This window comes from Aythya marila, assembly GCF_965140915.1.
Source record: "Aythya marila genome assembly, chromosome: 7".
In the NCBI taxonomy this organism is placed as follows: Eukaryota; Metazoa; Chordata; class Aves; order Anseriformes; family Anatidae; genus Aythya; species Aythya marila.
This window is the reverse complement of record NC_139048.1, coordinates 2,727,896-2,741,607: the sequence shown is the minus strand read 5'-3', so window position 1 is coordinate 2,741,607 and position 13,712 is coordinate 2,727,896. Positions and strand designations below refer to the sequence as shown.

The window sequence follows — 13,712 nt, the reverse complement described above, 5'->3', positions numbered from 1 at the left end:
AGTTGTGCACTTTTTTGAACTACTGCGAGTGTAATCGTTTGGAACTGATCGTGTGCAACGTATGTGATGAGACGTGTCTTCAGCCAGTCTTGTAGCGGTAAACAGGTGTAGCTTGGGAGAAGGAAGGGATTAGCTAACTGCTCAATCATTTCTTCTCACACTTGCTGCCAGAGGGAAAGCTGCTTATGGCAAGATTGTACTTCAAGAGTTATCAAGATATTTCACATGAGAACTGGGAATTCTGTTGATAAGCCCTGTCTCACAGTCGCATCCCTCAAAAGAAATAATCTGTTTTCTTTCCACTCAGCCTCAGAGCTCCCTTCTCCCTTTTCCTCCCCCCAGGCACATTCGTAACCCAGAAACTCAATATTTGACCAAGGCGGCAGTTTTCTAAAAGCCTCCTAAAGGACTGCCAACATGCAGAGATGCACTAGAAATGTTAGTGTCCCTTGTGCACCTTCAGACGGAGTTATTGCCTGACTAGAGAGTAAAAGCATCAAGTAAAATTAAATACAGCACCTAAGGACCAACATGATACTTACCTTGATTACAAACAGTTTATGTACACACTGGGAACGAACTGCAAACAGAGCACAGTTCAGATCTCATTACATTCCCCTCTGTAACACATACATGATGAATCATGTTTATGGAAACGTAGGACAGCAGAGATGTTCAAGCACTTTCACTAATTCAGCTGTGGGAGTTGCCTTGCAGGAACTTGTGCATGCCTGCCATCCCAAGCTAACGGGCAACTTCATTTTATCTCAGGAGTAAAATGTTTTTGTTCCTTTTCTGTTTCTCATCTTTAATTTGCTCCCTTCCTGCCTCAACCTCTTTCTCTTTTTCCCTTCAAAATCGTTATATGTATCTTACTTTCTCCACTGAAAGCTACTTTCATAATTTTTGCATCTCCATCCCAGCATTGTTGCAGTGCGTGTCACTTAGCAAATTTGGAGGATCTCATGAGTCCACTCAATGTGTAAAACCAATACTCACAAAGACCACAGTGCAGCTCAGCTCCTGCCCTGAGCCTGGGGCAATACACCTGTAATACACATGAGGAAGGCAGAACAAATACCAGCACTTAGAAGAACTGAGAAAATGCTCATTTGCTGGAGCAGGAGGAGAAAAATCATCAGATTTAAGAAACATACTGAAAGACTTCTAAAATGCAAGTGACAGTAAGGATGATGTGAGTGCTGTGTCACTACTGACTTGGAAGGAGTTTACATGGCTTACTCATATCTGCTTGGGTTTATGGTCAGTTGATCCATCTTATACTCCACATCCCCACCCTTCAGGATAGGTTACTTATGAGATTAGAGATGGAGCTATGAAAAACAATTAAAAATGGAGCTGACTGTCTTACCAAATCACCTACCTTGTATTTTACGCTGCCGCCCAGCTTCCCCTGCTTTAGAGCTTTTAAACAGTAAAAAGTCAAAGCAGACGTCGACACGGTGTGTTTTACAACTCCCAGCTCTATGTATAAATAAACCTCTGACTTTATGAAAAGACCTTTGGGTTATTCTCTGCTTAAAATGGGCCCGTGGCAGTACAGATAGGAGCACTTAGAGGCACGAGCTGGGAGATGGGAAGGCCCAGGCTGCCCGTGTGTCTTGCTGTAAGCTGAAAGTCCTCATGTACTTCCAACACACGCGTGGCGTGCTGGCCCATTTGTATCACTGATACACCACGTACAAATAATTAATAGCACTAATAATAGGAATGCCTAGAAGGGAAGCAATTAATCACTGTGTGAAGAATGGCAATTCTTCCTGCAAACCTGCAAGCTGCCCGCAATGCGCGGCCACGTGCGGGGGGCTGTCACCGCCATCCAGCACAGCACGGCCCTCAGAAACAGCCAAAATGCACGATTCAGGCGGCTAAAATAAATGCACACTGTCAAGGGAGCTGCAGTCTGTTCCAGGCTTTGTCACTGACCTGCTTTGCAGCCCCAGGCAAGTCATTCCCGTCCTTTACTCTGTCTGTAAAATGGGATGTAAGATATTTTGTGAAGCACTTTGACACTGAGAGATAAGAAGCTCCGTCTAGCAACTAAGCTTGCAATTTTGTCTCCCAGCTCGTATGAATTTGGCTCCTGTTATGAGGGCAATGACTCAGGGGCTGTTGCTGCAGGTACTTTTCTGAGTATCTTTTCATCAAATGAGCCTAATTGTGCTGAAATTAAAGGGCCTTTAGTGCTTGTAGCAACAACAACAAACAAATAGTCACAAGGTAACATAATGTAGAATTTTTTCTGCTGGATATTGCTGATGATTAGGATAAATTCCATGTGAATTATATGAAGTGTGAACCCACCCCCCAGTATTACACTGTTAGTAGTCTGGCTTATGTGGGTGCATCATCATGGCAACATAAATACTTTCCCAAAATTAAAAGGTAAGCAACTTTCCTTTGATTGACTGTTGTTGGGATTTTATTTGTTTGTTTTTTTTTGTGGTTTGATTTTTCTAATACGCTGATTTGTGACATCCTCTTAATTTCTGTTAGAATAATTTTAACTGGGTTCTGATTTTACTAGTATGTTAAGTTAATAGTATAAATTATAAAACACTTTAGGTCTAGCTAAGAATCTTTTAGCTAGTTAAGAGCAAAATGTCTCTTTGCCTTTTATTTAAACTAGTCATTAAAAAGGTGAGATAAAAGAATGGTTCCTTTAAATTACCGAGAGAAAAATTAGCTTAAAAGGGTTCCAATATTATTTAGAATAGTCTTTCCTTATAAAATAAAAACTATTGTTAAAAAACTGAAGTTTTACTTTAAAAATTCATTAAAGCCCTAAGGTATTTTTTTTTCTTTGAAGACAAAAAGTTGTGTATTGTAGAAATTTCAGAGGTGGTGGTGGTGGTATACCAGCCATGCATGTATTCACATCTGAAGTAGATGGCTTTGGGTGTGGAACAGTCCAGGTGGGAAAACATCTGCTCCTTGGCAAATAACCTGGCCCTTAGTTACTGTCAGAAAGATCATTCTTGAGTTTCTCTGTAATATCAGAACACTCTGAGCTCCTCATTCCTGTCTCCTCTTCATCACTTCATGCTGTAGGTGAATATATCTGTGCATACCCATGTCAGATATATCCTAGCACTGTGTAATTACTGAAAGAAAGTTATTGTGTCTGTGGTTAAACCTCTATACTTCATACTTCAGTGCAACAACTGGTACAGATGTGATGCTTTTTTGCTTTTCCATGAAAACAGACTGTAATTTGGATGAGTTACAAGCATTAGAAAGCTTGTTGTGTTGTACACATTCAACAGAAGCTCACTACACCACTAAAAAACAATTTCTCAGCAGTTATTCCTTTTCTAGGGAATAAGTATATTCCCTTCCTCCACCAAAACAAAAACAAAACTAACAAAAAAAAATGCCTGTTGTGGTGCCACCGTATGTATCTTGGGCTCATTTTTGTATAACCACTTCCAGTGAAATTCAGGAGTTTGTGTACCTGTGAAATAGCAAATATACTAGAGAGCAGGGAAATATGTTATTGGTCCTTCAGCAGTTCTGCAGTAAATTTTAAAGTGAGACAATAACGATTGTTCTGACCTTCTGCCCACACATTTTCTCTCCAATAGAGTTTTACTGATTAGCAAATCATCTTTAACTAAAGTGAGGCTTTTGGGACTATGAAAATTAAAATCAGGTGTTTTGAAAATTGTATTTTATTGATCTATTGAACAATTTTCCTTAGGTTTGTGCTTGAGCCCCTCCTGCCAAAAAAGATGCATTCTAGGTCTCAAGATAAATTGGACAAGGATGACCTAGATAAGGATAAGAAAGAAAAGAAGAAGGAGAAACGGAACAGCAAGCATCAAGAAATATTTGATAAAGAATTTAAACCTACTGATACTTCTCTGCAGCAGTCTGAAGCAGTGATCCTTTCAGAAACGGTAACTTTATTAACACACAATGCTTTATCCTGTTCTGAGCAGTGTTCTTTCTGGTTTTAAATAAAAATGTGGGTATTTACAATTTAGTTCATTTTTAGATCAAAAATAACTCATAGGAAATACACTTTAACATTAATACATTTCCAAATGAATGAGAAATACAGATTTTATTTACAGGGTAAAAAATCATGGTATCTTATATAAAAATCTTACCAAAAGGTATATATGGCTATTTGGCGAAAGGACCAGATGATATATCCTAAGTAAAATAAATGCTTCCGTTTTAGCAGCCTTTTGAATTTATGGTTCCCAGTAGACTGTGATGGGTTTTCTCATATTTCAGCTGACTACTGCAAGACACTTTTGGTGGAAATGTTACAAGGTCATTCCGTGCATGGAATTACGTACTCTTGAAAGACTATTTTAAGCAGAAAATCGTAAGCAGTTCCACCAGTGGCTGTGTATAAGCATATTAACTACAGGGCATATCTCGTTTAAACCCTCTCTTCTTGGTGTATATTTAATTCACTGAAACTATCCTGAAGGCTTAGGTAACTTCAGAAGTTTTAGTTCTGAAATGAACTAAAGCCCATCCTAAGCTGGAGCAGGGATTTCATGAACTAAGCGTAACCTCTGAATCTCTGGCTGGACATTTGTTTTGAGGCCAATAGTTTAAAACTTGCCCTCAAGAAATAAATGTAATGCTCTTTTAAAGATTTGCACATGTGCTAGTAGAGCCAACTTTTAATTCAGTGAATTCTGTCATTGGTCGTTCTGTCATTTACATTGGGCTTTGGAAACGATTCCTCTCCGCCCTTGATGTCCTCTACCTCCTTCTGCTTGGTATTTGTAGCTGAGTATTGCTTAGATGTTCAGCCATAGTTCCTGTGTTCTCTGGATTTGCTCTTTCTTTTCCATCCAGAGATAATCTAATCTCTCAGATGTGTCTCCTGACATCAGGGAAGATCAGAGCCTTATTCTGTCTGATATGGCCGTGGGCCCTGTATTAGCTTAGCACAAACTCAGATAAAATCCCTGTGCATCCCTCAGGCTTTTCACCCAAACTCCTTTGAAGTCAGTGACAGTTTTCCCATTGATTTCAGTAATTTTGGGATCAGTCCTGGTTTGTTTAAGTGGATATTGCTCCTATCAAAACCAGTTTTCAGAGAGCAAATACATTGTGCATAAATACCTGTGCCTCATTTTTTTCACACAATGCTTTCCATTCTAGAGGTGTTAGGCACGTTGCAACAGTCCTGTTTTGTCTAAACCTGAACATTGCAGTGGCAGGGCTTGCACTCATACCTCCCAGATCCCTAACAAACTAGCGGAGTTTGTGGGAGAAGAGCCACAAGAGAAGGAAGTTTTATTTTGGAGCAGCTCAGTCGGATTTGCGCAGAACCCCAGGACCAGATGGGAGGCATCCAAGGATGGTGCAAAAGCTGGCTGATGTCAGTGCAAGGTCACTGCCATCTCTGGGAGGTCTTGGATATCAGAGAAGTTTGCTTATGACTGGAGAAATGCAAATGCTGACTGCACCTGCATGCAAGAAGGGCAAAGCAGGCTGACTGGGTATCTGCAGTCTGGTCAATCAGCTCACCTCAGCCCCCGTGAAAATCACAGAGCAAACCTTCTGGAAGCCCTTCCCAAGTGCACAAAAGACAAGAAGGTGATGGGAAGCAGCCTGCATCTGTTTGCCAAAGGCAGGCTCATTTACTTCTGAAGACTCATCCTTTTACACCATCAAGCTAGTGCCATTCGCTGCCAGTTTCAGTGGATGAAGTTTACCCCTCCAACCTCTTTGAATTCACATCCCTATAAGTATTCCTGCTCGTTTTAACTCTTCACTGGCCGTGCTGTGCATGTTGTGAGAACCTCTGTAATCACTGGACCTCAGCAGCATGAAAGGAAAGCAGCACAGCATTCCTGGGCCGGTGTCTGCTGGAGGCAGAGATCTTAAAACCTGGAAAGGGGGCATCAAAACCCTTCCAGGCACATTCCCATTTGTCATCTGAGGAGGAGAAATGAACAAAATCCAACAGGAGTTTTCCTCTCTTCCCCTAGTTGAGATCTTTCAGTGCATGACTGGTATGACTAATTTTCCCCTGGTTATAGAGAAGGAAGGAAATTAAATGCCAGAATTAGTTACTCACAGTTACTCTGAGCTTCTTGAAATCCACAGATCAATAATAAGAAATGCAGTTTAATGGTAAGAGGAAAAAGCCTCCTTCCTAAGTATCTGCAAACTACTCGAAAGAGCTCCAAAATGACCAGGTCAATTTTTAATGCTTGGTGTTAATGTGGTTCGTATTCTCTAGTATATGAAATAGAGGAAACACTCGAGTGTTTGGTTTACAGAGTGGTTGTACAATTCCCCTTGCTGTCTTCAGGAATTTTGGAAAGATAATGTCAAGTAGTTTAAAGATAAAATTTGTCTTCTGTTAAAATTGCTGCACTCGGGAGAGATATGTCCCCTATTAATTATATAGAGGAGAAATCATTATCTTTTGTAAGAACTCAAATTTTCCATTGTTCTACTTTTGTGGGCTGCGTTTTGTACAAGTTCCCTTTTTAAAGTCAAAATTACTCCCAAAGCAATGGTTCTGCTGTGTTTTATAAAGGAAAAGGCATTTTGATTTCTCTTGTACTGGGACCTTGGAAGTAGGAAGTTTGCTAGCTTAAAAAAAAAAAAAAAAAAGAGAGAGAGAGGAAGAAAAAAAGATGATGGAATGGAAAAGTGAAATACTTTCTTTTTTTTCTAAAATGTTGGAACCAAAGACTGATGATAATTTGAAATTAAAACATATATTTAAAGAGCTTTTGTAGTGAGATTTTAATCTGCTATTAGTTGCTGTAATATTTCATATTATAGTTACTGGATTCCTTCCACTGAGAATTTTAGAAGTGACTTGTAGCATTGCTAATTCACTTAGCATATTGCTCTTATTTTGTGAAGTTTCTAACAGAACTTCAACTCTGACTTCTAAAATACTTGGAGGTTTTTGCAGCAGAAGACATTCTTTTTCTTAGTACCATGACAATTTATAGGCACCTCCAAGAAAATGGATGGAAGAGTACCAGCCAGCTTGGGTTTGTCGGTGCCAGATCAGGTCCAACCCTTCTTACTTCTTCATGCAGCAGAGCAGGAGGCTCAGCAGGCACCTGATGTGCTGATTTCAATGTGCCTCCTCGCACATCTCACCCAACATTCACACCAAGACTGGGTGATGTAGCCTAGCGGAAGGTGATGCTGAAGAACACATAGCGACCTGGAAGACCTGCAGTCAGCATTAGCATGGGTGAGGCAGAGTAAATGAGAACCCTCAGTGGGTTTGGACAGTGGGATTTATCAAAATAATCTGTGTAGCATGCAGCGTGTTCAGCCTTGTCATTGTCAGGTAAGAGGACAGCAGCCCCATCACACTGCTGCTCTGTCAGATACCATGCCATCAAATGCAATGGATATTTCTGTCACTGGGGTGCACTTTCTTATGCAGGAACTTATTTTTTACCAATTAAATAAATCTTCCTGGAAGAACATGAGAAGATTATACAGTTGTGTATGTGGAACCATTTTCTCTAGTTATATGGTTAAATACTTTTTTTTTTTTTTTTTCAGATTTCTCTGTACTTGTAATGAATTTTCTGACTGATCAAAACCCAAACTCTAATTACAGAGATCTTGTACTGCTCTGATCTTATCAAAAGATAAATTAAATGCTTTGGTATGTGAAGATCATCAGTAATGTCTTTATAGTTTTCTGGAGATTTATATCTTCTTTTAAGTGTCGCATAAACTTCTTTAACATAAATTCTCTTTGTTAGTTCTTTGATTCCAGAGGCTGATAGCAAATCTAACACTGAGGCCAGGTATTTAACAGACCGTTCGAAAGCTTATGTTAGTAATCAGAATAATAGGCCGTACATTTTATTGATTTAGTGACATCTAACATTGCTCACCATTGATCTCGCCTTTGGCAGACTAAAAAAAATTAGCAATGGGTTCATTATGGATTAGCAGTCTCCAAAGAGTTCATATTCCCTAGCAGAACCATGGTGTATATGAACCTTTAGAAAAGAAACAAGCTAGTCAGTCATATAAGAAGTTAAAATTTATTTCAGTTAAGTAGCCATGAACCAGGTTAACTTGTAAACTTGATTTTATGTTTTATTTTATTTTATTTTATTTTTGTCTTTTACTTGCATTGGAGGTTTCCTGATCAACTAGTACATTTTTCTTAGTTGCTTTTTTTGTAATTTTATACCTCTGAGAAAGCAATTACTGTGCTTATCCATTCCACTAAAAATATGCTTTAAAAGATCTTGAAAGAAACCTTTGGAGTCTTTGGGACTTGAATTTTAATATCAGGCAAACTTCTGAAAGGTTAATCGGAGGTCTTTGTGAAAAAAAGTTGCGTACTTTGAGAGCCTTCTAAGAGAAATTACCATAGAGACCTTTATGCAAGCCCCTCTAGGTTTTGTTTCTGAAAATACAAGGAGGTACTCTTGTACTCTTCTCCTTCACCATTGTCATTGGTGAAATGACAAAATTATTCAAAAAGCACGAATTTCTTGCAGCTTCCATTTTGCCCTAATGCATCACCTTGGCAATCCTTCCCATCTTAACCTTAGGCTGCCACTCCATTTTCTGTGCGCTCCTTAGAATTAACAAGTTGCTTTCCTCACTGTGATTGATGGAAGTGTGGGGGACAGTGGATGGGTAAGAAACAGTAGAGTTCAGAATCAAACTTAATGAATCACTTATTCAATTATTTCAATATTAGTTGCTCATAAGATTACACGTATCATTTCAGGCTTTCTGATGGAAAAGTTAAATGGCTTTTGAAGTGAAACAATAGGTATATTTCAGTGAATTAAATATAAGCACAAGAGTTTATATTTTTTGAGCATGCAAGCAATTAGAGAGAGAGATTTTAAAGGAAAGCATAGCCATGTGAGAAGAAAGAAAAGATTCTGAATGTCATACAGTCATGTAGGCTTACTTACCTTACTTATTACTGTAACATGCTAAGCAAGTGTTTTGGGATTTGGCTCATTGCTTCAGAAAAATATGCAAGGCTATAGGAAGGTGTATGCATTAAGTCTCATTGCTATTCCTGGGAGGACAGGAAGAGCATTTTGAGCTGTAAAATACTGCATTAAATCAGAGGAGTTGTATGTTATCATTGCCCTGTTGCTGTTGAGGAAGTACTGGGAAAACACAGCAGTCACAAAGTCAGCTGCTCAGTAACAACACGTATTCCTTTACCATCTAACCTTGATGAGCTGTGGTGGTCAGTATCCACTTATATTCATGCCATGTTGCAGGGAAACGATTGGGATTTTCATTGTTTTTGTCCCTGTGCAGATCAGCCCCCTACGACCACAGAGACCAAAAAGCCAGGTCATCAACGTCATTTCAAGTGAAAGGCGCTTCTCCGTCTCTCCTTCGCCTCCCAGCTCCCAAGTGACACCACCCCCAATAACTCCGCGGACAAAACTTTCTTTCAGCATACAGTCCAGTAAGTCGTTAATTACATTTTGTTTTCCCAGAATATTTTTTGCAGAATAACTTCCTACGGGGAATTGTGTTTCCTGAGCATCATGTTCACCATCACGCTTTGGGATCAGTTCTTATAGTTTATTTTTTTCCCATCACCATGGGATGTCTTTTGCAGGACTAGGAACAACTTACCCCTTAACCTGGCATTTACCAACAACAAAAATCATTTAAACATTTTACAAAAGCAAAATTGTTGCATCGGAAAAGTTTATTTTCCTTTTCATATAATCAACAATTGCATAGACATTTAATAATTGTCAGAAATTAGTGTTGAACTTGACTCTGTATTGGATTTGGGATATTTGGGAGCATAAAGGATGAAAAAAACAACGCTGCAATGTAATTGTACCTTAAAAGAATGTTTATTTACTATGTAGTGAGTACAAGCCAAAGGAAAAAAAAAAAAAATTCCAATGTTTTAGGATTTTTTGACATTGAAGTCTATCACTTAGCTGTTCTGTAAAATATCATATGTTTATTTCAGCCTTCAGGAAACCCTACTGCAAATCTGGGTGTAGTACATCACATATTTCTTTTTATTTCTCCAAAAACTGATTTTCAGTTTTCAGTTGCTAGCTTGTGATAAATTACCTTTTGGCACATTTACCCAAATGCTAATACACCAGTCAAATGTTAAATATTAGTATAGAGGAGAATAGATTGAGTTTAAATATATTAAATATATATATATATATATATAAATATATACAAAAGATCTTGTTTGATGGTCATTTTGGTTTATTTACTTTTTTGATACTTAAATCCTTTTCCCTTAAATAAGGAGTGTTTGGAAAGTTCTTGTTGCCATTTGTGAGTGTATGTTCTGTAAGCACAGGAATGTTTATTCTACAAATGTACAGCAACAAAACTGTCTTCTAAAAGACATGTGGCTTTGCTTAAATGATTTTGGAATTGTTGTCTACAAAGATATTGTGGAAGAGTGATAAACAAGCTCAAACCAGTTCAATGCTTCCTTTGCTTAGTCAGACACCCTAAACCGCTATTTTGATAACTGGGAACTATCTCCTTTCTTTAAATTTTTGATAGCCAAAACTTATGAGTATATAAAAAAAAATGGAAATACAAAGAATTACAGTACATGTACTCCTACAAATAAATAAATAAATGAAAATTGAATTAGATTATTTCTTTTTATATGCAATTTATTAAAAACAACTCAATCGCTTTTTTAAAAAGGATCTGAAACTATCATGTGTTTCTGAGAATATTTACATCCATGTGCTTGAGATTTATGTGCCTGACATAAAATAGGTTCGAGTTACTGCAAAATGTATAGAACTTGTCCATAATTGCCCGAGGGATTACAATTATATTTTTTTTTGTGGAATTCCAAGGACAAAGAAGTTACTTCACTACACAAATTGGCTAAAAGCAGTTAATGAGTTGCTAAGCAATATTGCTTGCTTGTTAGCAGGCAGTTTAGGAGAATGGAGTGTAAAATTTGGTCATTAGGTTAAGATGAAAAAAAGTCATCTAACCGATCTCATCATTCTCAGTGGCACGTGTCCAGTAAAGAGAAAATATTCAAACCATGTTAGTCTGATGAAATGCTTTGAATGATGATAGCAAAACAAAAATGAGGGGTAGATATTTATATAACACGACAGTTTGTGTTTGACACTTTTTTCCGAAGTTAGCTAGATGACTTTTGGATTTCATTAAACTGTGTGAGAGATTATCTAGTCAGGCCAAATAATTTATTTTTTTTTTCATTATAGAGTGCTGTTGTTCTACTAAATAGTTTGCCAAAGTGTTCAGGGCAGTTAAATTTGGCTACTAGAGGACTGGGAAACTGAATTTCTAATGTTTGTCTGTACGTGATAGCATGTTGTTGTGCTGATTTTCAGTTTCCACATAAGGAATGTATATAGGGAGACCTAACAGCATGGCTTGCTTACAGTAATGCCCAAAGAAGGTTTCCCTCTAGGGAAGGATCCAGGTTCTGCTTAAGCTACAACTCTAAAGAAAATGACATTTTCCAAACATCTCTCAGCATTACCCTACACTACACTGGGGAAAAAAAGACACCCCTACACTGAGGGAAAAAATAAAAAATGACACACACACACACACACACCAAACAGTAAGTCCATACATACAAGTATAGGTAGGTACATATGAAGTTGTAGATGAGATGTTGCACATATGTCAAGGAGCTGTTTTCTGTGATGTTTATGCTCAAATGTCTGTGATCTTTAAATATACAGCATGGATGGGAAGTGAATACAAAATGAGCAGGGAAGTTCATTTTATGGTTATGTTCTAATGACAGGAGCATAGTAGAAGTAGACTCTGATGGAGGTATATAAAAGAAAGTGCTATGAATACTGGAATGTTTGGGGAATGGAGAAATCCTCTGTGTAGAAAAGGAAGGATGAAAAACAGAAGCTATAGAAAAAGTGATGAGAAATTCAGGTCCTGGAGGACAAACAACACTTTCCAGCTTGATGTAGAAGAAACCACGGAAAGTTTGAAATCCCAAGATGAAAAATATTCTTGGTCCTGATGCAGTGAAAGTTCGAGTGAAAGGATGAAGGGTAAAATTACAGTTTTCAGTGACAAATCAATACACCCTTACAGTTAAATTGTGTTAGCGAGAAGCCATTTTAGAGAACAATAGAAGGGCACTGCTTATAAGATATTGATAGAAACCTTGCAATGAAAATATCTGAATAAACAAGTCCTCCACTTGTTTTACAGATCATCCTAGTAAAATAAAAACATTAGTTTTTCATTCCCTAAATGAAAACACTTGCCCTAATTTATCAAAAATAAATTAAGTTTCTTATCTTGTAAAGCTCACAGTGGGTTTTGCCTGTGTTCAGATGACTGAATTACCCTGAAATACACCGTGGGTGGATTTCTACACAAAAACCCATGTATGCCTCAGACCTCAATAAACTTTATCATCCCTCAGGCTATTCCCCTTTGCAGCACGTACCTGCTAGGATTTATCTGCTAAGAAAAGGGAATTTTCTACCCAGCAACCAGTAATAATAAATGTTTTGTACTTTTTCTTGCATGAGTTTATTTACTCAACAACTAATGACTACTCATTTATTATAGTTACCTGGAGTTTGATTTTTTTTTGAGATGTAGTTGATTATAGGCTTTCATCTGTGCACTTTATTAACAAGAAGCTTGTATTTTACTGTAGGAAAGTAAATAAATTTTAGCTTGATTATATTGTTAGCAAAACTTAGCAAACACACTTAGCAAAACTTGTACTGTTTGTTACTATACAAGGTGTAAATGCAGAGCTTACTGCTGAGAAAATTGTATTTGCCAAGCTATGAATATTTTGGAGTGAAATCTGAAGGGAAGAGTATTTTCATTTTCTGTTAAAAAGAGAGTATTGTTCAAGTCTTTTGAGTGTATCCTAAAAATTAGTCCGATGCAACTCCAACAGTGCATGCTTGCTGTTGATGGGGAGGTTGGTTCACTTGTTCTTTTTTCCTTTAAAATCCCTCATTACATGAACTGCAGATAATTATAGAGGCAACGAAGAGCAGACAAAGATGTTGCATGTGCAGCATTGTCATATTATCAATGCCATAAGAATAGATGGAGTCTGAATCTTTGGATTCCACTCAGTTATTGAAGAGTTAACTAAATGCTGGTTTTCACAGATCTGGAACTGAACGGCATGTCTAGTGCCGACCTCACAGACATCCCTCCTCCGCTGCCTCTCAAAGGAAGCATGGCCGATTATGGGAATCTCATGGAAAGCCAAGACTTGATCAGTCCAACAACGTCCCCTCCTGCCCATCAAAGGGTGAGTCCTACTGACGATGATCATTTCCTGCAGTTTTCTTTGCTTTTTGATTTTTAACCACCCCCAGCGAGATGTAACCCTGCTGGCGGATGTCAGCAGATCCATAGATTTCTGCAGCTGCAAACAAATGTCTGAAGGAGGGAGGAACGGCATCGCTCATTGGGATCAACTTGAAGTGAGCTTGGATTCATTCTAGTGGAGAAGATTCAGCAAAATGTTGTTAGACATGTTGGTAAGGAAGCTTAAACTGACAGGATGGAGTCTCAGCAGCAAATTAGTTTTTATAGCCTTTCAATCCTATCTCAGGAAAGGAAATAAAATATGTACCTGACATATTTTCCTTCTGGAGCTCTGTGTTGTCAGCATTCAATTGCCACTTGTTTCCTAGAGGCAAACACGCATGCTCCCTTTGAGGAAAGAGCTTAGAAACATT

The 13,712-nt window shown here is 38.1% G+C and overlaps 1 protein-coding gene across 2 annotated transcripts in view; it reads left to right on the top strand.

The window, feature by feature from the left end:
- DOCK1 (dedicator of cytokinesis 1) overlaps positions 1-13,712 on the top strand; it is a 258,024-nt gene that overhangs the window by 233,750 nt on the left and 10,562 nt on the right. For both annotated transcript variants that reach the window (XM_082764404.1, XM_082764403.1), the window contains exons 49-51: positions 3,722-3,920; positions 9,289-9,442; positions 13,134-13,279. In XM_082764404.1, the coding sequence (XP_082620530.1) occupies positions 3,722-3,920; positions 9,289-9,442; positions 13,134-13,279 (499 nt within the window). The remainder of the gene's footprint in view (positions 1-3,721; positions 3,921-9,288; positions 9,443-13,133; positions 13,280-13,712) is intronic.